The 26,596-nt window shown below is 30.9% G+C and overlaps 2 protein-coding genes across 2 annotated transcripts; both read right to left on the minus strand.

Annotated features, from left to right (window-relative positions):
* Window positions 1–8,748: 8,748 nt before the first annotated feature.
* LOC105776570 (protein SRG1) lies at window positions 8,749–13,049 on the minus strand. The gene is made up of 4 exons (XM_012599302.2): window positions 12,741–13,049; window positions 10,472–10,719; window positions 9,928–10,252; window positions 8,749–9,224 (listed from the first exon to the last, which is right to left on the minus strand). Exons 1-4 carry the CDS (start codon window positions 12,999–13,001, stop codon window positions 8,973–8,975), a joined length of 1,086 nt encoding a protein of 361 aa, XP_012454756.1. The 5' UTR covers window positions 13,002–13,049; the 3' UTR covers window positions 8,749–8,972.
* A 10,701-nt stretch (window positions 13,050–23,750) lies between these two features.
* Window positions 23,751–26,531, minus strand: LOC105776564 (probable sodium/metabolite cotransporter BASS1, chloroplastic). The gene is made up of 7 exons (XM_012599293.2): window positions 25,927–26,531; window positions 25,653–25,746; window positions 25,516–25,549; window positions 25,369–25,423; window positions 24,764–24,847; window positions 24,391–24,678; window positions 23,751–24,180 (listed from the first exon to the last, which is right to left on the minus strand). Exons 1-7 carry the CDS (start codon window positions 26,428–26,430, stop codon window positions 24,028–24,030), a joined length of 1,212 nt encoding a protein of 403 aa, XP_012454747.1. The 5' UTR covers window positions 26,431–26,531; the 3' UTR covers window positions 23,751–24,027.
* Between the last annotated feature and the right edge of the window lie 65 nt (window positions 26,532–26,596).

The following is a 26,596-nucleotide window of genomic DNA, read 5'->3' on the forward strand; positions in this document are numbered from 1 at the left end:
TGAGTTATAATCAAACATATGACCATTTATACACGAATCATTCATATATTTCCCAATTTTCCTCCTCCTCCTCTCCATTCCACATCCTTAATGTGTATAACACACTTAAACAACATTAACCATAATTTCAATATTCACTAACATGTATATTCAAAGCTGTTTATCCGGTCAGAGTCACTAAATTATTTTTATCCGGAGCTACAGACCTCCAAATTAAGATCCGTTAATTTTCCCTGAAACTAGACTCACATATCTTCATACCATAAAATTTTCAGAATTTTTGGTTCAGCAAAATAGTACAGTTTATTCTTTAAAGTTTCCCCTGTTTCGCTGTCTGACAGTTCCGACCACTCTTCACTAAAAATTAATTATCTCATTGTACAGAATTCGGATGATGTTTTAGCTTGTTTCTTCTAAAAATAGGCTCATTAAGGATTCTAACCATATAAACTATAACTCATAATCATTTTTGTACAATTTGTAATGATTTTCAAAAGTCAGAATAGGGGAACCTGAATTCATTCTGACCTTGTCTCACAAAATCTATTATATCTCATGATTTACAATTCCATTGCTCACATCATTTCTTTTATAAGAAACTAGACTCAATAAGCTTTAGTTTCATATTTTATTCATCCTCTAATTCAATCTCTACAATTTTTGGTGATTTTTCGAAGTTACACTACTGCTGCTGTCCAAAACTGTTTTAGTGCAAAATGTTGATTTCCATTTTGCCCCAAATTTCACAGTTTATACAATTCGGTCCTTTCTCAATTAACCCCTCAATTAATCTAATTTTCTCAATTAGTACTTTACTAGACATTATAAGTTGTTACACAACTATTGAAATTCAGAATTTCCACATATAACTCTATCTTCAAACTCTTTTACTATTAGGTCCCAAACATTCACTTTCTATTCAATTCTTTCAATAAAATCAGCATATGAACAATTTAAAGCTCTAATTTCATGCTAAATCATCATATACTTCCAGCACATATTCATATCAACTTTCAACTTCTTTCATAAAATCAAAACTAATGAATTTAACAAGTGGGCCTAGTTGTAAAAGTCATAAAAATACAAAATTTCAAGAAATAGTCAAGAATTGAACTTACTTGTAATAAAAATATGAAGAACCAGCTTGAAGAAGCCCTTCCATGGTGTTTTAGCTGATGAGAATTCAGAAAAATGAAGAGAAATCTAGACAATTCCACTTGGGTCCTAACTTTATTAAGCAAATTTTGCAATTTTCCAATTTTGCCCTTAATTCTCCTTACTTTCTTGCTGATTTCATGCCTCTGTTGTCCAGCCCAAATAGACCTTGGGTCTATTTGCCTTTAAGCCCTCTTCCTTTTATCATTTAAGCTATTTAATCATTTCCCAAAATTTTGCATTTGTTACAATTTAGTCCTTTTGTTCAATTAATTATCGGAACTTTAAAATTTCTTAACGAAACTTTAATACTAACTTTTAACACTCCATAAATATTTATAAAAATATTTATGGCTCAGTTTAAAATCCCGAGGTCTTGATACCTCATTTCGATTCTAATTATTTTAATATTTATTTCTAGTGCACTATTCACTATTTCAAAAATTTTCCTAACTTCATATTTAACTTATACTTACTAAATTAATAATATTTTCTACCCATTTGTCGAATTTAGTGATCTCGAATCACCGTTCTGACACCTCTGAAAATTCAAGCCATTACATTTTTTTTCGTCGGATTTGTGGTCCCGAAACCACTGTTCCGACTAAGCCTAAAATCGGGCTATTACATCTTGTTCAAGTTCAGGGCGGAGATACCTGTAGGGAATGGCGGATAAGGGTTGTTTAGCGAGCTCTTGAACACTAGGCACCAGCAGAGAACTTCCAACATTGGATGCTTCAGATTCCATGTTTATCTTCAGGTTTTGGAACAGTGAATTCCGTTAATTTAATATAAGCAAAGTTTTGGGGTTGTGGGGTGGGGGGGGTAGTTCCTACCTAATCCATGCTGGATTTTTGTGGATTGATTGTTGGCACGGCATTTAGCCGTCCCAAATTGAATAAATAAATAAAACTTTGAATGTTTTGTTCTTTTCCGATTGAATTGCATATGATTGTACCATTTTCACATTTTTATAAACCTTCCAACAGTTAGAGCTTAAAGCTTCTTATTTAGGATCTTAAATAGAAACAAATTTCCCAACAAGATCGAAATTTAGGAGATACCCTCCACAGATCTTTTGGCTCAGATTACGTTACTTACACTTCGTGACAAGCCTATACGAGCCTATGAACTCTCAAGCATACATCGAAGGGGACCACTTTTGACCCAAACAAAATACTTTTACATTATATTCATCCATTGTCTTAACATGATAATTCATACTAGGAAAACAAAATATCAATAAGTCGATTGAACTTTAGGAAGTACGCATCACAACATATAACGTTTAATGAACGAATAAATGTACCACTTTTAAGACTCAAAGAGGCCAATAAATAGGATTTTGATATCTCTCTCTCTCTACACTCACTCTCAACTATCATTCTTGCTCCTCTTAGACTCCAAATCTCTTGAGAATCTAAGGGTGCGTTTGGTTCGCTGTATTGGATTAGAGGTGTAATAGCAAATCAACTGTTTGGTTGAATGTAATGGAATAGAGGCGTAATAGTAATCTTGTGTTTGGTTGAATGGAATAGAGGTGTAATAGCATAGTGGAAAAAACTAAAATGACTAGAATACCCTTAGCATAAATTTGTTTTGGTAAATGATTATTGTTATTGTTATTTAAATTTTAATAAGATTATTATTATCAATAATAAATATTTTAATCATATTTAAACATAATTATTATTAAACATATTTTAATTAAAATATATAATTTAATAAAATTCTTAATAATTACCGAAATTTGTTTTGGTAAATTATTATTGTTATTGCTATTTAAATTTTGATAAGATTATTAATATGAATAATAAATAATTTAATCATATTTAAACATAATTATTATTAAATATATTATACTTAAAATATATAATTTAATAAAATTCTTAATAATTAATATTCTTATATGAATTTACTCAAATCATAATATATTATATGATACTATAAAAGATAATTTAAAATAATTAATATTAAATATATTTTAATTAAAATATATGATTTAATAAAATTTAAAATAATTATAACTAATAAAATTTAATAAGTAAGAATTGAACTCTAAAAATAAAAAAACATAACCATATCGAATTATCATCAAGAACTCGATTGAATTTACAACAATTCAATTAAACGAAGTATCGCCTCAATATCTCACTTCAACTAAAATATAAAGCAAGCATTCAATAGAAGAAATTCAAGCCGATACAATAACTCTTTCACCCCGCTCTCAACTCCAATTGGCCTTCCATGAAACCGATTCTTCACTTCAAACAAAATAGCTCACCAATCTAGCAGAAAACAAATCTGTCCAAAGTTGCCATTGAAAATAACCTCCAACTTCATGTGTCCATTCCACAAGTTAAGGGAAAAGCAATCTCGCCAATTCGGATTTATATGATGCATTGATAAATCAGAAATAGAAGGCCATGAGGTAAGGTTGCTAAAAATCACAATGAATCAAAAGTAATTTACCTCTCCAGAAGGCTAAATTGCCAAGAGCACATGTTTCCTCTAAAGCACCAAAACCGAAGGCATATTTGTTGACAAGTTGCAGATCGCCTCAAGATCTTAGTTCAACTACAATATAAAGCAAGCATTCAGCAGAAGAAATCAAAAGCTTACTTGTTCCTCGCTTTTAGCGAAGGAATCTCTACTTACTCGCCTATGTCATGAGCACCAATACCGAAACTAAACAATGAAGTGAATGATGTCCATCACTGATCCTATGAATTAAAACAATCAATGCAATCAGCTAAATTCAGAAAAACAATTACATGACAATGAAACATGAAACATGAAACATGAAATAGTATAAGAACAATTTTATTACCATAATCCAAGTTTTGGTTAGTTCCCATTGCAACGGTAACTCTTTTTCCAGGCCCAAGTGCTTGATCAACCACAACATTCTGCATAAAGAACCATGAAATAGCCCAAACCAGTTCATAAGTAATATATCAGGATCACACTCCTTAGTATACAAATTTAATCAACAAGAGAATATATATATATATAAGTTTTAAGTCATGTTTGAGCTTTCGAATGCAAAATAGGAAACTACAACTTTGTACAAGAAAATAATTGAGCAAATATGATCCTTCCCATTGCCACTTTATATGAAAATCTTTTAGTGCTTGATACTATAAAAAAATTATGGCAATGCCAATAATTGAACAGCATGAAATTAGCAACTAAGAATTAATAAATGTTCATGAACAGACTTAATTTCTTTCCATTTATAACTTCTATGCTCAAAAAGAAGTTTGAGCCAAAAGTACGAAAGAAAAAAGACAATAACCGTAAGCCATTAACAATTTCAAGGGGCAAACAAGAAGATTTTCAGGATAATATAGCCATTAAGGACCAGTATGTGGTCAAATAAGTTGATAGCTATCATTAAAATTTGCCTATTAAGGTTAAAATTTGCCACTTGATTAAAAAGAAAAGAAATTATGCAGGCAGCAAGTTAAAGTGAGTCACACTCGCACAAGAACAGACATACCTTATCTAAACCTACATCGACCACTGTTCCCACAGAGCTTGTGTGTTTTTCCTCAAGTGTGACACCTATAAAGTTATCGCAACAAATGAAGTCAACCAAAGATTCAATTCAGGCTCACCATTGATCAAGCATGTCTTCTAGTAGGCAACAGATTGCTAAGATTCCCCATAGAAACTGCACCCAAGTTCCTAACAATCTGGAACCTAACCTAACCTTATCATTTCTTTATAAAAGCCTGTAACCTCAGTTTCCAATCAATTCCCCATACAAATTACATCCAAGCTCTTTACATTTAAAAAGCATATCAATTTATCTGTCCGCATCTATCCTTCCTACAATTCACCTTTTAACAATTATAGACCTAGTAAGAAACCTATAACAATCACAAAAGGCAGCAGCCAAACTTTACCTTCCCGGTAGGGAGCCCACTCATGCTTACGCAGATGATGTGGAGCATCAAGTGGAGGCAACATCTCAAATTTCAGCATAATAGATGGCCTAAAACAATAATTAGACCATTAAACAAATAAGAAATTAGGTTAAAAAAACTCATTGATCCGAAAAATAGTAGCAGCACGAGCAATTTGACTCGCCAACCGAAAGAAAAGGAGAAATTAAATGAAAATTTGTAACATAGGGTAGAAAGAGTGAGAGAAACAGAGGGATTTTCCATTACTCGAGTGGCGAGCTCGAGAGACTGAGCGTTGTCGACGATAGAACCAGCGATGGCTACGGTGACAGTGGGGATATCGTCGGCTTTTTTGGTTTCACCGTTGGTTTCTTTCTACGGTGACAGTGATTCGAATCTGCTAACCTAGAATTAAGCTAAAGACACTACAAGGCAGCCATTGAAACTAATTACAGAGAGGAAAAGAGAGTTAGAAAAGAAAAGAAAAGAAAAGAGAGAGTTGAAACTCATTACAGTGATTCCATTCCTTTACCTTTCAGTTGCAGTAACCTGGAGACTGGTTGAGAAGAAGAAGGTCGACTGGTTGAGAAGGCAATCGAAAGAGTGGCAGAGCGAAAAAGAAAAGAAAGGAAACGGAGGGAACAAATCAGCAGCAAAGAGGCGTAATGGACTGGGAGGAAATCGGCAAAAAACAAAAGCAAAGAAATAAGGAAGGAAATCGGATGAAGGAACAGAAGAGAAACAAGGGGATGGGGGGAGGGCAAATCAGGGAGGTGATGCTCAATCGGTAGCTAATCTGGGCAAAGAGGGGGGAATAGAAATCGGTGGTTTTCACCGATTAAGAAGGTAATGGATTAGGTGCGTATTACCAATACATCAAACCAAACGACGTGTTACACCCGGATTAGGTGGGGCCCACCGATTAGGGGTGTATTGGCTATGCCAATACACCAAACCAAACAAGCTGTAAATTTCAATAATTTGTGATCAATTATATCTCTCCACCTATCGAGTGAACCGTCATAAATTATCATAACTTCAACCTTATATCAATAATTATATTAATATTTAAATATCTTTATAAATTTTAAATAAAAATAACTGCGTTATTATTGAAATAGTAATTTTATGAGGTGGACTTTTTTTTTTTTTTTAGTTTTGTTTGAATAAACTGTGCTTACTAGATTGGACAAATAACTTACTTTTCGAAGTGAGAGTTATCTTAATTTTCAAAGTGAGAGTTGTATAGTTTTGATTTATATGAAATAATGGTTAAATTCTTATCAGATATCAGTTTAACACGAATTCAAATCATGTTACCCATCCCCACCCCTATTATTATATGTAAAAAAAAGTGAGGGCTATACAACACAATATCTAGTCCAAACCCAGTTGATTGTTAACATATATGTAATGTTGGAGAAATTTTTTTAATGTGTTTGCAACCATCTTATACCCTTAAAACGCAATTTGGAGTAGAGTTACGATCTTATTGATAATAAGGCCATGGTAAGTGACTACATATATATAAAAAGTAATAGTTGATTTTTGCTCAAACTCCCATGCTGGTTAGAGAAAAAAAAAACCTAAATAATACAATTTTGGATACGTTAAAATGTAAAATAAGTCTTCTGAAAATAATTAAAATGAATTAAGCATTTAGTTGAAGAGTGTACTTATTTGAGCTCTTTGAATTATGATTAGTATTCAATTAAGCCCTTTGAATTTATCTTTCTGTTAAAGCTCCTGACGGCCGTCAATTACTAACATGGTAAAAATGCTAACTTGACAAGTTGTCGTGGGAAAATGATGACGTGGGATGCTTAATTGATATTATTTTATTTTATTTTATGAAGGCTTAATTGATTTTCTTATTATTTTACGAGGTTTAATTGATTGCGTAAGTAAAAGAATTATTAAAATTTAAAAAAATCTATTTTTTAAACATGAATTAAAAAGTTCATAAAAAGTTATTTAAAATTATAAAACTTATTTAGAAATATAGAGAATTTTTAATATTTTATAAAAGCTTTTACTAAAATATAGAAAAATATTATAAAAAATTTAGAAAAATTATTGAAACATCATTAAATATTATAAATTATTATAAAATAGTATAATTTTTTAAAATTATTAAAATTATAAAAACTACAAATAGCTTAGAGAAAATTATTAAAAATCAATAGAAGTTTATAAAATAAAAGGTTATAAAATAAAGTTACAAAATTATAGAAAAATTTTGTTATTTTGTTGGTATGGAGTCTTTTGTTTTGGTGATAAGGAAATGGGGAAATTGAAGTGTGATGATCAAACTTACATGGGGTGTCGAGTGAGAGGTTTGAGTGACAAAGAATTCAATGCTTGATGGCTTAAGGTGAATGTTTGGTAAAGGTGCTCATGGATTGATCCGATTTACAACAATTAAAAATGTGTAAAAAATAAATTTATGTTAATATTTTTTATATTTTATAATTAAATTTAAATAAAAACATTTTTATTATTTCTAAAACAGTGAAATGAAATCATTTTTGAGAGTTAGGTCTAGTTGGGCTTGAGCCTAATTTTTTTTTTTTTGAAATCAGGCCTACATTCAACTCATCCCATGAATACTCCTATGTAAATATTTTAGTTGATGATAAATTATGTGAAGAAGTTGATAAGGATGAGACCATGTATGATGCAAGACAATGTATGTGAGAAAATAAAATGTGTAGTAATTTTTAATTTTATAAATTTTCTTTATTTTTATATTTTATATAGTATTTGAATAAATTTAATATATTTTTCTAAAACTTTTAATAACATTTAAATTGTTTCTATACTTTTTTTATAAATTTTATAATATTTTTCTAAATTTTTTATAACATTTAAAAATTTCTATATTTTTAATAGTTTTATAATTATTTATAATTTTCTAATAATTTTAATGAATTTTACAATTCATGTTAAAATTAGATTTTTTTCATAATTTTAATAAAGTTTTTACTGAAATAATCAATTAAGCCCTCATAAAATAATAAAAAATCAATTAAGTCCTCCATATCATCATTTTGCCACATCAGCTTGCCACATCACCTGTTACATCAACAGTTAACAACCTTTAAGGATTTCAACGGAAAAATGAATTTAAGAGGCTTAATTGAATACCATTCAAGATTCAAAGGGTTCAATTGGGTGCACTTATTGATGAGGGGTTTAAATGATTTTTTAATTATTCTCGAAGGGTTTATTTGTCATTTTAGCTTTTTGGGTTCATAAGTTAAAAAAAATCAATTATCTTTTATCTACTTAAAAATTTAATTATTTTAAAAATATTTATCAATAAAATTTTGAAACTTTACGAAATAGTATTTAATACTCATTTTTATCAAAATAAAGTCCAAAATCTTAAAACCTAAATCAACATGAAAAAAATTAAGAACCGAACCTAACCAAATTACCATAAGCAATTTAAAAAAACTTGATAAAACCGAACCAAACTCGGCTTGGAAGGTTCCCCGTAAGGATAATTTCAATGTTGACCTTAGAGTTAAAGATACTAAATATATTTGTAGTTCTTTGATTAGAGTGAGTCAAATATGAATCTTAATGGTGTAATCTTTGCCATTTGCTGTCATTGATTCCTTGTTGGTTTCTTTTATAGGCAATATCTCTCTGGTCTAGTATAGTACCTTTCAACATGTTTTAAGAGAAAAGGTTGGAATCTACTTGTATTTATGTTTATTAAGTACAAAACAACAACATGAATATTTGCAAGTTTATCTATGTATAGTACTTGCTTTAGGTTCCTACGTAATTTAATGATAGCATACCACATACATAGATACATGCACACATGCAAATCTTTATAAGATGTTGGGGGCACTTCCCTTATTATATATAACTAGCTACCACAACACATCGACCTTACTCCTGTTCTATTTTCATGTAATCAAGATAAGATTTCCCCTGAAGCTTACGAGAGAACATCCCTTTGTAGTATTCTTCAACTTTCACCCTCCTAAACATGGCAGGCTTTTGTTTTGACACCAAGCTGGGTGCAGGCCCTATTTCTCCGCCAGCCCCCACTCCGATGAATGTCGCAAACGAGAGCCTTTCCTTTTTTGGGTTCACTGTCGCACGATGTTCAATGCTACTGTACGTCCCGTTCGTTATAATCTGCCATACAAAATATCAGTGATGTTGTAAAGTTGGAATACAATGGTGCTATATATATGTAATTATTGAATAAAGTACATTGGTAGTCACTCAACTATTATTATTATTTTTTATCATTTAACTATGACAAGTTACAAACTGGTTACTCAACTATTAGACTTTTTCTTTTAAAATTGACATAATAGCAACTTTAATTCTCAATAGTTATACACTGTGCTAATTTAATCTTGATTGATTTTAAAATATTTAACCCTCAACATTTATACCTTGTGTAATTTGGTTTCCTTTTGCATTTTACTTTTCTTTGTGACATTAAATGTTACTTGTAAAAGAATGAGAAAAGATGAAAAATATTATCTTGAATTTTGGGTATTTTCATTTTTGGTATATTTTCAATTAAATTTAGTTAATAAATTTATTTTTTAATTTTAGGTGAAATTATCACGTCTGAAAGAAAAACTACAAAAAACTTAGTACATAATATGTAACGTTGAGGGTTATTTTTTAGACTCAATTATGACTAAATTGACATTATGTATAAATATTAAAGTTACTATTATGCCAATTTAAAAGTTAAATAGGGTGACAAAAAAGGCAAAATCGAATAGTTAGGTAACCTTTTTGTAACTTTCCATAATTGAATGATAAAAAAAAAACTTACCAATAATTGGGAAAAGTACTAGTTTACCCATAATTATTCTACCTCTAAGATGTCTCCAACGTTGAGAATGAAGGCATTTGGGAGTGGCTTAACGGGAACCCAATTCCCATCTTTCCTTACTTGAAGACCATGGACATCATTGAGCTGAAGCAAAATGGTTATGAGAGTAGCATCTGAGTGAGGAGTGAGGCCCAAGACCTGGTCAGATAGATGACATGGTGGGTAATAGTTAACCCTAATTGTTTGCCTTCCCTCTCCGACGAGCTCCTTCATTTCTTCAGTTTTCATGCCAATGGCTTCTACAATCTTTTCTAGGATTGCCGTTGATAGCTTGTTTAACTCAGATGTGTAAAGCTCCATTATATCTCTACACCAAAAGCATTAGAATAATTGGTTAGGTTAAAGCCAATTAGCCTAAATGTTTCACAAGAGTGTTGGTATTACTTTTGATATAGTGATAACCTGTATATTTTTTTGCCTGTGTTTGTGTACGTGGCATACTTGTGTCTAATAACATTTTTAGTTCATGATATTTAAATTATGATGTGATTTGATGTTTTAGTTATAAATTGTGGGAGTGTTGCACCTCAAAGGAAGAGGGAGGTTGGGGAACAAGCGAGGGTTTCTAAGGTGGAGAGGATGAGTGAGCATGTTGAAGAGGTCACACCAATCAAGCTTTTGACCTTCCGACACAACAAAAGCTTGTCCGAATCCTTCTACATTCCCAGGACATTGCCACAGCTTTTTCTTCTCTTCCATTGGAAGTTTGAACAACTCCTCCAATTCCGCTTTCACTTTCTCCAGCAATCTTAAGTTCACTCCATGGTTCACTAGCTGCACCATGAATTTACAAATTGTTAAAGTCCTAACCAAATTCACACACATATATTTATCTTTCGTTTTACGAATCATGATCAGGGTTCACAACTATCCCTTCCAACAATACCGTTTTCAAAGTTTGAACACATGTTCTCTTTTTGGGAGTACAATATATTTTACCACTACACCCAACACTTACTAGTAAATAGTAATCAAGCTGAGTCGAGCCCAAGTATTGTCAAGCTCGAGCTCAATCTCGATCGAACATCTAATTTTAAGTTCGAGCTCGGCTCTAGATATAATCGAGCCTGATTAAGCTCGTTTACCAATTTTTGTACCCAAGCTAGGCTCGATAATTAAACTTAGGTTTAATGATATATATTAAGGGAAATAACATAATTTAATAATAGAAAATTATAAAAAGCTCAATAAGACTAGCAAGTTGTTCGAATCAAGTATTACTAAGCTTGAATTTAACTTGTCAATAGCTCGAGTTCGATTCTATAATTACTGGTCGAATTTGATATTTTTAAATCAAACTCAAATAATTTCTAAGCATCAAAGTCTCATTTATAACCTTACTTATTAGTTAAAGAAACTGTGTAAGGATTTAAGTATGTTAAAGAAACCTGGAAAAGCCTCATTATTTCATGTTAAAGAAATGGTAACAACCTAATTAGTTTACTGAACTTTTACATGTTTCTGTTTCAATTAGTCAACTATGAAAATTTGTAATTTAAATGATCCAAATTCATTTTTAGTCAACACAAGATGACATTGTCATTTATTTTTAGATAAACTATATAGTCAATCAATTTTTAGTGCTTCTGTTTTAGTCACTCAACTATACAAATTTTTTAAATTAGATTTTTAATCACCATGCTATTAAGTTGATAATGGAGGTTTGATATTATCTTTTTATTGATCTAATAATAAATTTAACCCTTTGATGTTTATAATTTTATCAATTTAGTCATAATTCTTAAAAATCTAATAAATTTAGCCTCAATATTTTCAAATTTTGTTAATTTAATACTAATGGTTGATTTTTTTCTCTTGTACCTATTTTTATGCTCTTAGCTAGTGCTATTCAGTGTAGAAAACCTAAAGGTTTCCAGTTTCCTATGCCAGAAAGATCATAAATTGTTGACAAATTTTTTTAACACTTCAGATTAAACGGTGCTTCCTTGACATTGAAAAACTCAAAAAAAAATAATTTTCGGTGCCAAAAAAGTGATAACTTGTTGGAAATTTTTTATGTTAAAGCAATGGCTCTCCCATGCGAAAAGAGAACTCAAATCTTATTAGCGTCAAATACAAATTATTATATATATATATAGATAGATAAAACATTTCTAGCACCAAATACTAGTAAAAATGCTTAAAGCTATTATTTTTTTAGAATCAGAACTAAATTGATAGAACATATAAATATTGAAGACATAATTTTTTTATTCAATACAAAAAGGCCATGTCGAAACTTCCGTTTTCAACTTAATGGCATGGTAACTAAAAATTCTAATTTCGAATACTTTGTTGACCAAATCCAAAAAAAAAAATTATAGTTTTGTGACCAAAACAGAAACATTCTCATAATTGAGTGATCATTCATGTGATTTATCCAAAAAATAAATGGTCATGTCATCCAATCGTTTCAAACTTAACCACGAGAAATGATTGTATGAAACTATGATTCCACGTACGTCATCCCTATCCCTTTTCAATAGGCGAATGACAAATCATATTTTTCCTCCTGACTTTTAGTATTTTTAGTTGGATTTGAATTTTTTCAGGAGAGAAAAGTTAAAAATAAGGAGGAAATATCTGATTTGTCATTCACTTATTGAAAAGAGATAAAATGATGTGGAATCACAGTTTCATACAATCCATTCTCCTTTACCGCACAATTACTAAAAAAATGAATTCGAGTAACTTAGTATTTAAATTAAAAATTTTCATGATCGAACTAGAAACACGATAAATATTTAGTTAATTAGGTTATTTACCGTAGAGAAATAATACATAAAACATTTTACCTGGAAGAAACCCCATTCTTTACAAGCAAAATCAAGCTTGTGGATTTCGGAATTCATTGATTCTTCACAGACCAATCTCTGCATATCAATTACGGGGATTTCCAACACCTGGTCGCCGCCGCCGTGGGCAACCGCATCTCCTTCAAGTTCAGGGCGGAGATACCCGTCGGGAATGGCGGATAAAGGTTGTTTAGCCAGCTCTTGAACACTTGGCACCAGCACTGAACTTCCCACATTGGATGCTTTTGAATTCCTTTCCATGTTTTTCTTCAGGTTTTGGAGCACCCAACTCTTGAAAATTAATTTTTGCTGGATTTTTTTGTTATAATTTATAATACACAATTGATGATTATTGTCAATTTATTAATCGTATATTTCTAATATATTTTTTATCTGATAATTAAATACGAGTATAGAAATAATTTTGTATAGATTGAGTGTATAGTCGTATTGCCACATCTCTAGGTTTTTAATGGTTTGCTAATTAAATACTCTTTCATGTGCCATACATTGCTGTTAATGGTCGTTTGAGAAAATAAAAAACCTACTCTTTTTTCGGAAAAATATTAATAATGGACCAATTATTAATATTAGTAAAATATTTTAACAAATTATTGTTGTGGTATTTTAAAATTAAAAAATCACTTTTTAATCAAAGTGAAACGTTGTAATGCATTAAATTTAATAGAAGAGCTTTAAGATGTTAATAATTAAATTTAAAATTTAAAAACCTAAAATTAACTTCAAAAGTCAAATCTCATTTTTATTAAAAAATAACCTTGACTTTTGGTACAAGTATATTATTGCTATGATGAGAATGAAATGTAAATTTTAAAGCCATCTTGACCATATTTTAAGGGTCATATTCCACATGAATATATTTACAAATCTTCATATATTCAAATTATATTAAATATACATGAAATAAAAATATTAAATATATTTTAATATTTTCATGAGAAATTTTATGGGTAGGTTTTTTATAATTCAGCTTATAATACTCTATCTCAGTAAAATTTTCTACCAATTGACTTTAGAAGTTTTAAGAGGTAAAGATTCAATTTCCACTATGAGTAAAGATAGAGACACCCATGTCCATGTCCCTATAGTGGGTGGCCGTGCACCCATGTCCAATTTGATGTCTCAAGGCACTTTCCTTCTATGAATTTTTCAAGGCTTTTGAAGGAGATAGAAAATAAAATCTTGACATGACTCGTGATAATACCAACCATTTTAGAAGGTTCGATCAACTATTCAGTAGACGACACTTTAAAATTTTTTTTAAAAGAAATTGTAAATTCCATCAACAAAAATAATTAAAAATTCATTAAAATTATCTCCACATTTATATAATTAATATATAAAATCAAACTCTTGGCGAATGTTTAAAATTAATAACGTTGGAAAGTCAACAAATTGAGAAGGATTGACTAGACTTTTTAATTTAGTAAAATTTGACAATATTTAAGCTTCATTTTGATTTTATTTAAATTAAATATTGTCAAAATTTTGAATATTAATGAGGGTTGACAATACTTATTCTCCTAAAATTTTTATTTTATTTTTTAATAGATTAGAACACTTTACATCAAGTTAAAAAGAAGCAAAAGGTGAAGTTACATACAAGTGTAAAATTTTTTCTTTGTCAAAAGCGAATTTGGCAATGCGATCAGCTTCAACATTTTATTATTTGAGAATATGTTCAACTGATCAATTCTTTACATTCTTCAAAAGTTGAGCTATGCGTTTGATTATTATTGAATTTGAACACTTCGACAAAGATTTCTTGATAGCTCCAATAACTTCCATGTTGTCCGTCTAAATCAATATTTTATCAAATTATCTTCTTTGCACCAACAGCACGCCATCAAGAATGCCTCATAATTTAATTTCAAAAACTGAACATTAATTCTCCAATCTATTTAATCTTATCTTTAGAAAACTGATTTTTTTTTTTTAAATTTCTTCATAAAGTTTACTTAATCTTTTATTTCTAAACCGTTCCGTATTGAAGTTTCAAAAGTTTTAATTAAATTTCTTCCGTTGAAAAATTAATGTATAAATATTTTATTTTCATAAATTTTTTTGGTGTGGTGAAGAATGATGCTAAATTAGGATTGAATTGAAGTTTTAGAGTCCATAGGCATTTAGGTATTTACGTATGTATTTTATAATTCTTTGATTGTGGGTTAAAAGTAATTATTTTTAAGGTGATCCTTTTGAAGCAATTATGTTATTTTAAAAAATAGTTAGGTTTTTTTTTGGGTATATATGAGAGTGGAATTATTTAACAAGTTATATCAAAATAGCCAATTATTTATTAAAATAGATGTTTTCTATAGCACCTTGATATTTTTATGGGAGCCTTAGAGTAAATAGGATCTTCTTCTTCTTTTTATCTTTGTTACCTTTTTATTATTAATATTTTTTTTTATCTTTTTTACTTTGATGGTGAAGTTTACAAAACAAAATCAAGCAAGTTTTATTGTGGGAGGAACATCGCTGATAATATTATTGTTGCACAGGAGGTTATTCATTCCATGGAAGGTTTCAAAGGATGAAAATATGGGATAACTTTGAAAATTGACTTGGAGAAGGCATATGATAGAGTTAGATAAGATTTTTTAGAGGACACCCTATCGGAAGCAGGATTACCGTGTTTATTGGTTTCAGTGATTCTGAACGGTATATCATCAGCCTCACTCCAGGTCCTTTAGAATGGTGATGTCATGAAAGCTTTTAGGTCGTCATGCGGAATAAGACAAGGAGAACCTCTTTTGTCATTTTTGTTTGTACTTTGTATGGAGAAATTGGGACACCTAATTGAGAAGACAATCAATCGTGGGAGTTGGTCCGATTTTCCTGTCAAGAAGGGGCTTAGCTTTATCTCATTTATTTTTCCCAGACGATCTTATCCTTTTATATGAAACCAATAGGAATCAAGTAGCTCAAGTTAATGATGTTCTTCGCATATCTGTCATTTTTTGAGCAAAAAAGTGAATAGAGGAAAGTCACAGATATTTTCTCTCCCAATACACTAATTAGTTTAGCAGATGCAATTTGTAGAGATATTGGTTTCATGAGTGTGGATGATCTTGGTAATTATCTTGGCATGCCATTGTTTCACAAAAGAGTCACGACTAATATTGTAACAGCCCGTTTTCCAATGGTGTCAAAAATAGTGATTTTGGGGCCACCAAATCCTACGACTAATATTATTATTTAATATTTACGAGTTGAATATAGTTTTAAAAATGTTTTTATGGTAATTTATGTGATATAAATGATTAATTAAGTTCAAGTGGTAAGACCCTAAGGTCGAGTGGTTTTAGAAAATGAGGTATCGGGACCTTAGTTCTATAAATCGAGCCGTAAATATTTTTATAAATATTTAAGAAGTGTCATTAAGGTGGTATTAAAGTTTAGTTAATAAATTTTAATGTTTGGATAGTTAATTAATTAAAAAGGACTAAATTGTAAAAGATGTAAAATTTGATCACTATTTGATTTGAGTGATTAAATGGTTAATTGAATAAAGGAAAAGAGACTTAAATGGTAATTAGAGGACGTTAGTGGGCTTATAAATTGTTAAATTTTGATTATTATTATTATAAGGATAAAATAGTAAATTATTAAATATGTATATTATAATAAAAAAATGATAAAAATTCATTATCATCTTCTTCAATTTGAAAGCCACCACCAAAACCCTAAAGGAGAAGAAAACATTCGGCCATCTTTGGTTTGATGATTTGGTAAGCAAACTTTGCATGTTTTTAATAATTTTTATGTTTTTGAGATCGTTGCAACTAGGTCCAGGTATCCCGTACCTTCGATTTTGAAACTATTAAAGATTTTGAATGTTGTAATTGATGAACCTTGTGATTTTAGATGTTAAATGATGAATTTGATATATTATTTGTTATTTTAAAGTATTTTATTAAGTGAATTTTGATGAATTTTTTGATTAGGGACTAAATTGTTGAAATAGTAAAAGTACAAGGATTTGATGTGAAATTATTGCAATAATGGGCTGTATTTGATACCATAAGTATTCATCTAGGCTCAATTTTGGGTAAAAATGGTTAACTTGCAAGTTTTAGGCTCAGGGACTAAATTGAATAAAAGTAAAACTTTAGGGGTAATTTTGTAAAAATATAAAAATGACTAAATTGTATAAAATACATTTTTTTACTGTCTAAATTAATATATTGAATGAAATTATTAATTTAGATCAAGATCGGGTGGAAAATTGAGGAGAATAGAAAATTACCAAAAAGCCCTTGTACTTTGACATTTTTGCAGTTTAGCCAGGTAAGCTCATAGGTATAGAATTGTACATACCTATAAATATAAATAATGTTAATGTTGATTCATGAATGTATATACTTATATATATGATGTTTAAAATGTGAGCTGAAACTCGAAATATTGTAACTGAACATAAGGTGAGAAAGGATTTATTAGAAAACTATTGAATATTTATGAGATATGATATATATGCGATTTCAGCATGATTATGAATTGTTATAGCATGTGTATCGAGAAATATGAAAGTGATTAATAGATGATGTTAATCATTGTGATGACACATTGACAGTATGAATATATGTATTGATATTATACCATGTGTACAGAAACAATGAAGTGCCCTTGAATGATAAATATGTTTAAAGAAATGAAATGCCCGGTTGATCGTAGTAATCGCTAGGATACGATTGGCATGCCAATAGGGTTAGAATGCACGCTTGTACGAGATTTGGACTTCGATGCCCCTGTATACACTTCAGTGTCTCTATTCACACTACGATGCCCTTGTTTGCACATTTGTGCCCCTGTCTGCACTTTAGTGCCCCTGTTATGCATCTATAATGCCTTTGGGATGGTGTAGTTACCCGAGTATCCGAGTCAAGTTACTAGTTCGTCGGGCTAACAGTGAATGGAATTTATAAAAAAAATTTAATGTTAAAGGCTAATGTATAGTCAAGATATTAGTAAATGTTAAATGTTAAATGTTCAATGAATTACTTAATCATATGTGAGTGTCATTAAATAGAAGTTAAATGTGAAAGAGTTATGTTAAAATGCACTAGCTTGTGGTTATGGTTGGTGTTTATGCTTATGTTTCGTGAGTTTTGCAAATGAAATGGGTGAGAACAGATGTTGAAATGATAAGTTCATAGATGTGATGAAATATGATGAAATAAAAAGAATTGTTAAGTTAAAGGACTTACTTGTAAGGAAGGAATTTAGTTATGTTGTGAATAGATGCTCTGATTCGCGAATTGATAACGTAACTAAGCTTATGCTAAGTAAATGGAATGGTAAGTAAGTAAATGAAATGATTCGTTTTTTTAAGAAAAGGTTGACGATTATGTAATTCAGCTTATAATACATTATTATGTTATAAATGGAAAGTATTCGGGATGTTAATGAACATATTCATTTGTGATATGATAGTTATATAGTTTGATAAATCTTGAAGCATTGGTATAGGTTTATTTATGAATTATAAAGTTCATACTTAAAATGGAATATTATGTTTAAGTTTATACGAGCTTACTAAGTATATATTTCTTATGTGGTTGTCTTTCTCTTACTTTACAAATTATTGGAAGCTCAATCGAGTTGGAAGCTAGTCAGAGATTTATCACACTGTCCATCGGCTATATCGGTAGATTTTAATGATTTTGAGTCATGGTTATAATGGCATGTATAGGTGTCTTTGTTTGATGAAATTAGCCATTATGTTTGGCTTGCAAATATGCTATTTTAAGTGATGAAATAGTTGTTATGTTGACATGTATGTATGATACTTTAATGGTTGTTAGTTTGGTATCTAAGTACTTAAATGATGGTAGTTGAAATGATGAATATAAAGGTAAGTTATGAAATGTTGGTTTGGTATGGAATGAGATAGTGCATTGAGTTGTTAAATGGTTAGTTTTGGTAGTTTTGGTTGTGGTTGGCATATGGCTAAGTTGTTAAGGTATTAATTGAGTTGTGTGGATGGTCATATTAGTGGTTAGGAGTACGAAAATGATATGTGAACATTATGGTAAATGTAGTATATAAGTTGTTCAATTGGTTAATTGATTTATGGTTAAATTTATCAAATGTTTAGTCAAATTTGATTGTTGTGTTTGAGGTGCCTTTAAGGCATATTGGTTGTATGGCTAAGTACTATGATGTTCTAGCATGTTTATGCATGTTTTAGGTGTATCTTGAATGCATGAAAATAGGTGTTTTTGGTTGGTGTAAGTAACTAGGCTTTGGGTAAGAAAAATGGCTTGGAAATGGCTTATTTATTGTCCACACGGCCAAAGACACGGGCGTGTGTCTCAGCCGTGTGTGACATATAGCCATGCGACATGGCCGTGTGTCTCATGTAGATTACAAAGTGTTGCAAGTCAGGCGGTTACACGGCCTAGCACATGGCCTGGCACACGAACATGTGAGGCCATTTCGAGGGGTACACGGCTTGGTACACGGACGTGTGGCTTGGACGTGTGACCCAAATCAGAGAGTTATACGGGCACGGACATGGGCTAGGACACGGCTATGTGTCCCTTTTTCGAATACCCACATGGCTTGAGACACGAGCGTGTGTCTCAGTCGTATGACCCTTATAGTATGAAATTTTTAAACTTTTTCCCAAAAATTCTGTATGTTTCTGATTTAGTCCCGATTCATTTCTAAGGTGATTTTTAGGCCTCGAGGACTCGTATAAAGAACTATATGTTTGAGTTTGGATAATTTTACTATGATTTATGTTATGTTTTGAATTTTTTGAATACTTGTTCATTGTGATATGTAAACTTCTGGAATGCTCAGTAGCTCTATTCCGATAGTGGATACATCTAGGAGTGTTACAAATACTTTTGATTTCGTGGTTAGAAAAGTTCGAAATAAGTTGACTGGATGGGAAGCAAGGAAGCTATCTTTGGTGGGAAGAATTTCGTTGGTAAAATCTATATTGCTTGCTATTCCTAACTATTTCATGAGCACAATTCGAATTCCTGGTTCTATAAATTGTGAAATTGAAAATTTAGCTCGTAATTTCATATGGGGAATGACATTGGAGTCCAAGAAACCAAAATTAGTGTCCTGGGGGAATTGTTGTCGACCCTTCGAGTCCGAGGGTCTTGGACTCAGAAGCCTTGTTGATCAAAACATAAATTTTTTTGTTGAAGTTGGGTTTCCAAATTCTCACTAATACAGAAGCTTTGTGGGTGTAATTATTGAGAAACAAGTATAGTGTACAACTGGTGTTACCAAAGCCATAGCAAAGAGTAATTGCTCTTATATTTGGAGATCTTTGATAAAGGTATGGTCAAATGTGATTGCCAATGTGTTCTGGTATTTAGGGGACGATTAACTTACAAATTTTTGGAATGATGTGTGGGTTTGTCAAGTTGGTCAACTTAGGGGCTTTTGCATAGGTATTGGGTAGCCAGATAATACTTTACGTGTTTGTGGCTTGGTGAATAGTAATAGGGGTTGGGATTGGCCTCAGTTACACAATTTGCTTCCTAATAGTGTCGTTAAGCTCATTGTAGTATGGTTCCACCATCCACTGATGCAAGATTGGATAGGTTAGCTTGGAAGTGGATGTCTAAAGACAACTTTTCTAATGCTGAAATGTATAGGAGTATGTACCAACATGTTCATGGCGAAGGCTTTAATTGCTAGAAGTTAATATGGAAAGCTAAAGCGCCTCAACGAGTGTGTGTCTTTCTCTGGGCCTTTTGGCAGGATAGGCTACTGATGAATGGTGAAAGACATATGATTAATGAGGGACACTGTCCTAGATGCGATGAGGTGTTGGAGTTAAGACTCCATGCTATTAGGGATTGTCCTTTCTCAAGAACGGTATGGCAGTTTGTGGTGCCAAAACATGTTTAGAGTGCGTTCTTTTCCTTGTCGCTTGGTGACTAGTTGCAATGTAACTTAATGAGTTCAAGAAGATGGAGGTTTGAGGAATTTGAGTGGCAATCCCTTTTCTCCATGTTATGTTGGTTGCTATGGAAGAATCATAATATTTATGTTTTTGCTAATAGTAATAACTATGTACAAGGACTTGTAGATATAAGTATTATTTGGGCAAGGTGCTATGCAAAATTGGATTCAATTTGGCCTCAACCAAATCTTATGGTGTCAGCTATATGGTGGTCACCACCGGAAAAAGGGTGAGTTAAGCTCAACATGGATGGAGCTATGTCGTACATTAGCAATTATGCTTCGGTGGGAGGCATGTTTAAAGATGTTGATGTGAGATGGTTGTGTGGGTTTTGAATGGCAGTTGATAGAGAAACAATTTTTCAAGTTGAAGCGCGTGCCATGCTTGAAGGGTTGCGCATAGCATGGGAGAAGGGATTCAGGCAATTAGAACTAGAATGCAATAACACACTTCTAGTGGAGACTCAGCTAGCTGGTGGAGCTGGCAATAGTAATTTGATGGAGCTACATTTAATTAATTGCCTTTTCAGATGAAATTAGAAGATAAGACTTCGTCATATTCCAAGGTCTCAAAATGCGATTGTTGATCAAATGGCTAAGTACGTGAATAATGGTACACCAAATTTATTGTTATTTGTGGATCCACCAAGTTCAGTACAAGGGGCTTTGCCGTTCAAGACTAATGCATTTACACGAGTTTGATTGTTTCAATGTAACCGCTTAATGTTGTTCCTTTCTTCCAAAAAAAAAATTCTAGATGGGATAAGAAATCAATGACGTTCAAGAACTCATAAATTATAGACTATATTAAAATATACAAATTAAATATTTAATTACTAAATTTTATAAAAACTTCTTTTCATTACTAATAAAACATTAATCAATTATACTTGCATTTTAAATATGGATAGGATAAAAAATCAATGAGGTTCAAAAATAATAGATTATAAACCATATTAAAATATATAAATAATTATCTACTTATTAAGTTTTACTATACAATTTTTTTCTTTTACTAATAAATCAATTATACTTACATTACGTTTTAAAATCTTTAATTACCTGATTAATTAACAAATTCAATGGCAATAACAATTATCTTATAAATGTAATCTCAATTTTTATACATTAAATTATAATTAATTATAAAACTCTAATTAAAATAAATTAAAAAGTTCATAAATTTTCTATATAAATGGAAGTAACAACACGTATAGCTCCCTCTCACAAAAATCTGTAGGCATAAATTCAACAATTACTAACCTTATACTCTTTTTTGGATTGTTTTTCTTACTTTCTGCAAAAGTGAGTTTTAGTGTTTATGGGTGAGATCAGGTTAGATTTGGATCGGATCGGATCGGACTCATAATAGGTATCTAAATTAATTTTTTAAGTTCAGGTCCAGCCCACTCTAAAAAACAGATTTACTTTTTTTGTCTAAGCTTGATCCAATTTAAGAAAAGTAAACTCGGGTTTGAATCGACTAACCCATACTTGATTTTTTAAAAAATTAATTTTTATTTAAAAATATTTTTTAAAAATATAATACACTAAAAGCATTAAGAAAATATTAAAATAAAAATTTTCTAAAAATTTAAAAATACATTAAAAAGTATTTATATTAAAAAATAAATATTTTATTGCATTAAATATATTTTTTAAAACTTTATATTTTGGGTTGAGTTATTTAGTTGGGTAAAATTTTTTTAGATTTTGAGTAATAAATTTAATTGTTATTAGATTAATTATTTAATATAAATAAATAAAATTATTATTTAACATATATAATTAATATAATATTATTTTATAACATAATATATTCGGACGAGGCCGATCAAGCTCAGGCCAAAAGATTTGCCCAAAGCCAGCCTATATAAAAAATGAGCCTTAAATTTTATGCAAGTCTATTTTTCAAACATCGTATTTTTTCTAAACCCACTCATTTTCGAACGGACATTTAGGCCAGGATGGTAACCCAACCAATAAGCAGTTCAAATCATATCATTTTTCAAGTCATTATTACTGTTGTTAACTTCCTTTCTTTTTTGGCTTAATTTCTTTTTCAAAATTATATTTTATGATTTTCAATTTCCATTTATATGTAGCAACTTTTATGAGACTTATGAGAGTAAATAGGATCAAAATGGATTATGTTAAATTTTTACTTTAGTTTAATTTATATATTTTGATTTTGATTTGATTGTGTTATAAATATTAATTACATTTATAGATTTTGTTAATTGCCTTCGAGTGTTTTATAACTTTTTTTTTTTTGGAAGTTATACTTTGTGATTTTTGAATTAATTGTGTTTTAAATATTTTTTTGTAATTAAAATTATTTTTGTTAACAACCTTTTACTATCTTCTATAAGTTACATTTTCTAGAATTCAAATTTTATGTAATTTACAATTTTTTGTTGAATATATAGATTTAATTGGGTTTGTATGAATATATAGATTAGGTATTTTTAAAAGATGTTGGAATATGAGTATTTATAAAATTTTATTATAATACATTAAATTAATTAATTGTATTTTAAGTGTTACCATATTTAATTAAAATTAAAATCCATTTAATTATAACAAGTTACAATTACATTTACTACTTTTTTAACTAAAGCTTTTATTTTTTTATTATAGCAATTTCAATTTCAATTTCAGTTTATTGTCTGAAATGTATAAATAAAGACTTAATTAATAAGTTTCATGTAGACTTTTTTTCCATTACTAATAAAACATGAATCATGTACCAAAAGAAAAATTAATCAATTATACTTACATTTTAAATATAAATGGATAAGAAATCAATGAGGTTCAAGAAATTATAATTTATAAATAAATATTTAAAAACTAAGCTTTACAAACACTTTTTTTTCTTTACTATAAAACATTAGTACTTTTCCTTTTATCATTAATTATAAACTTTTTAATGGTAGACTATATATAAATAAATCTACAATTTTGGCAGAGTATAGTAATAATAACAAAATTTGACCAAACAAGTCAAGATTGAAATTTCAAAATTTAAAAATAACAAGGACTAAATTTGACTAATTTGAAAAGTATAAAAACTAAACTTGAATAAATTGAAGTATAGAGATTAAATCCACAACTCAAAAGTACAGGAACTTATAGCAGAATTTGACCCCTCTGAAATATAGGGAAGTTTGCATTGCATATCCAAGCCCTGCCTCTTCCTGTTCTGGATACAGGAGATATCCAATGTCTCTAAAAGAGACAATGGCTAACCTTAGATACAAATCTGCATCTATCAATGTTTCTTCTAAGAATATTGAAATATATATATAGATATATAGATATATCATTATCAATCCTGGTTCTGCTTTGGCACATCGCGTCGCCAAATTCCGGCCAATATACTACCCAAAATTGAGTGGCATACACTGGACACTGCACATGGTACTGCCGTCAGTGGATTTTGGAAGTGATGAGTAGCAAGAAAAACTCCGAGAACCGAGTTCTGAAACATCAATGAGTTGAATTAAGGATCAAGCAAATGAATAGAACACCAACAAATCATCCACAACATGCTACCACACTATTATTTTTCATGTTAAACAACTAGGATCATTGTTTTAAATGTTCTAACAATAATGTACGGATAGTGCCTGGATGAACCAAATAGAAAGTATGTTATTTGAAATCAAACTGCTTGAAAAAGTATGCGTACCTGCATGCCAACCTCAATGGAGATGGTTCGTGATGAAGCCACATCAAGCCGAAGCATCCGTGAAAGGACATAGCCAAAGAAAAATCCAGATGCGTGAAGAAGGGATGAAGCTAGCACAACTTGTAGACCAGATGCAAGAATTGCGGAAGAACTTTCGGCAATTGCATTTCCACATAAAACACCAACAGTTCCGACAGCAATGCTTGGCATCAAAGGAGAAACAAATTTAACGAAGCCATGGAAATACTGATTTAGGAATGCACCACCCAATACAGGAAGAAGCACCACCTGGGGTAATAGTCTGGTTAAGTACTAAACACAAGGAATGAACAATATTTGAAGAAAAGAAAAGTTATGCGACAAAAGAATTCACCTGCAGTGTTGAGTTTAGCAGTGCAGCAGCATCTACTGGAACATATTTCCCAGCCAGAATGCTTGTGAGAGAGGGGGTCATAATCTAAAGAATAGAAGAGAGATTAATTGATGCAATGTCAAGAATATAATCCTAAGAACGTAATCCGACAGAGTACTAAAATCCTACCCCCCCCCCCCCAAAGAAGTATTCATCTTAATAAATTCATGTCAATACTCTACTCAATCGGGATTCGATGCAGCTCATCACATAATATCCTGGATGGTCCTTAGAAGAAAGGTCATTGATGTTTCCCAAGTTCTTAAAAAGGCCAATTTAAAATAGAACTCAATTTAACAGTATCTAATATTTTGTTTTTCATGTCTTTCATAAAATGGAACTCAAACCATATTGCATCACAAAAACATGACAAAAATTGTGGCATCAAATATTTACTCATAATTCAGCACTCCCCTACGTAGGATCGATGGTCATCAATCAAAAATATTGCCCGTACAAGTGGATGGTACGGTTGAGACATAGTCAATATGAGAAGGTTTATTGATCTTTTTTTAACACCTATTAAATAAGAAAGACAATATGAGGCAAAGTTCTGGTTTACCAACCACAGCAGATAGAGTGCTTGCAGCGGTCATCAACACGGAAAGTGCCACATTTCCTCTGGGAGATAGAAACATCATCAGATGTTATCAGGCAAAAGCATCAATAATTAAAGAAAAATGAATGATACCGATAGACAATTTTTTTTATACCGGGCAAGATATGTGACAATGTTACTTGCTGTACCTGAAATGAAAAAAGAAAATGCAGCACTATCAAGAGGAAGACTAGGATGGAGAAGTGAAGTATTATATTATACAATACTTGCAAAGAGTGACTATAAGCTTACCACCAGGACAGCAACCAACTAATATTAAACCAGCTGCATAGTGAGATGGCAAATTTAAGAGCTTGCTAACGAAATACCCAGATAAAGGCATAACCTGCAACAAGTTACCCATATATAAAAGTAACATGAACTGCTATGATACTCTTGCTTACACATACCCAAAGTTATTGCCAGAGTCGGATTTCATAAGGTTATTTGGAAACAAGTATATGTAACTCAACAAAGAAAAATTATATAGTTCAACATAAACAATTATAAGTTAAGAAATACAAACCGAATATTGGAGCACAAAACCAGATATCAACTCTTTAGGCATAGCAAGGGCACCACGAAGATCATCTAGAGTAAGAGTCATACCCATACCAAGCATAGTAAGAGTAAGACCAAAAATACTCCATCTGGGGGTAACCCAACTGAAAGAACTTGGCTTGAACAGTCCAAGTAGACATCCTAAAGAAACCCATAGCGGGAATGCAGTGGAAATCACTTCACCAACCCACTCAATCCAATCTCTGACACTTTTCTTGTTGTTAGCATTGTAACTGTTTGATGAAATGCCGCAGTGAATTTGAAAACTATTGGAAGTCAACGAATTGATGGGTCTATTGGGTAGTTGTTTGTGGGATTGGGATCTTAGTGTCAAGCACAAAGATGATGAATTGGAAGGTTTGGGAAATGAAAGTAAGGGATTAGGGTATAATAGATAAGGGGGTCTTGGTTTCTCTAGAGATTTGAAGTATGTTGTTGTTGCATGAGGGCATGGAAGTGAGGACTGCATTTCTTGATTTGCTTCGCCGTTTTTCAGTTCAGTTTTTCTTTCCTTCCTCAGAAAGGTCCTGTGTAAATATTATTAAAAGTTTGGCTGAGATCTCAATTCATTTATAAAGTAAATGTCACATAATCGAGTACAGACATATATAATAATGACATGTTTTTTAAGATAT

This window comes from Gossypium raimondii, chromosome 1 (assembly GCF_025698545.1).
Source record: "Gossypium raimondii isolate GPD5lz chromosome 1, ASM2569854v1, whole genome shotgun sequence".
Lineage (NCBI taxonomy): Eukaryota > Viridiplantae > Streptophyta > Magnoliopsida > Malvales > Malvaceae > Gossypium > Gossypium raimondii.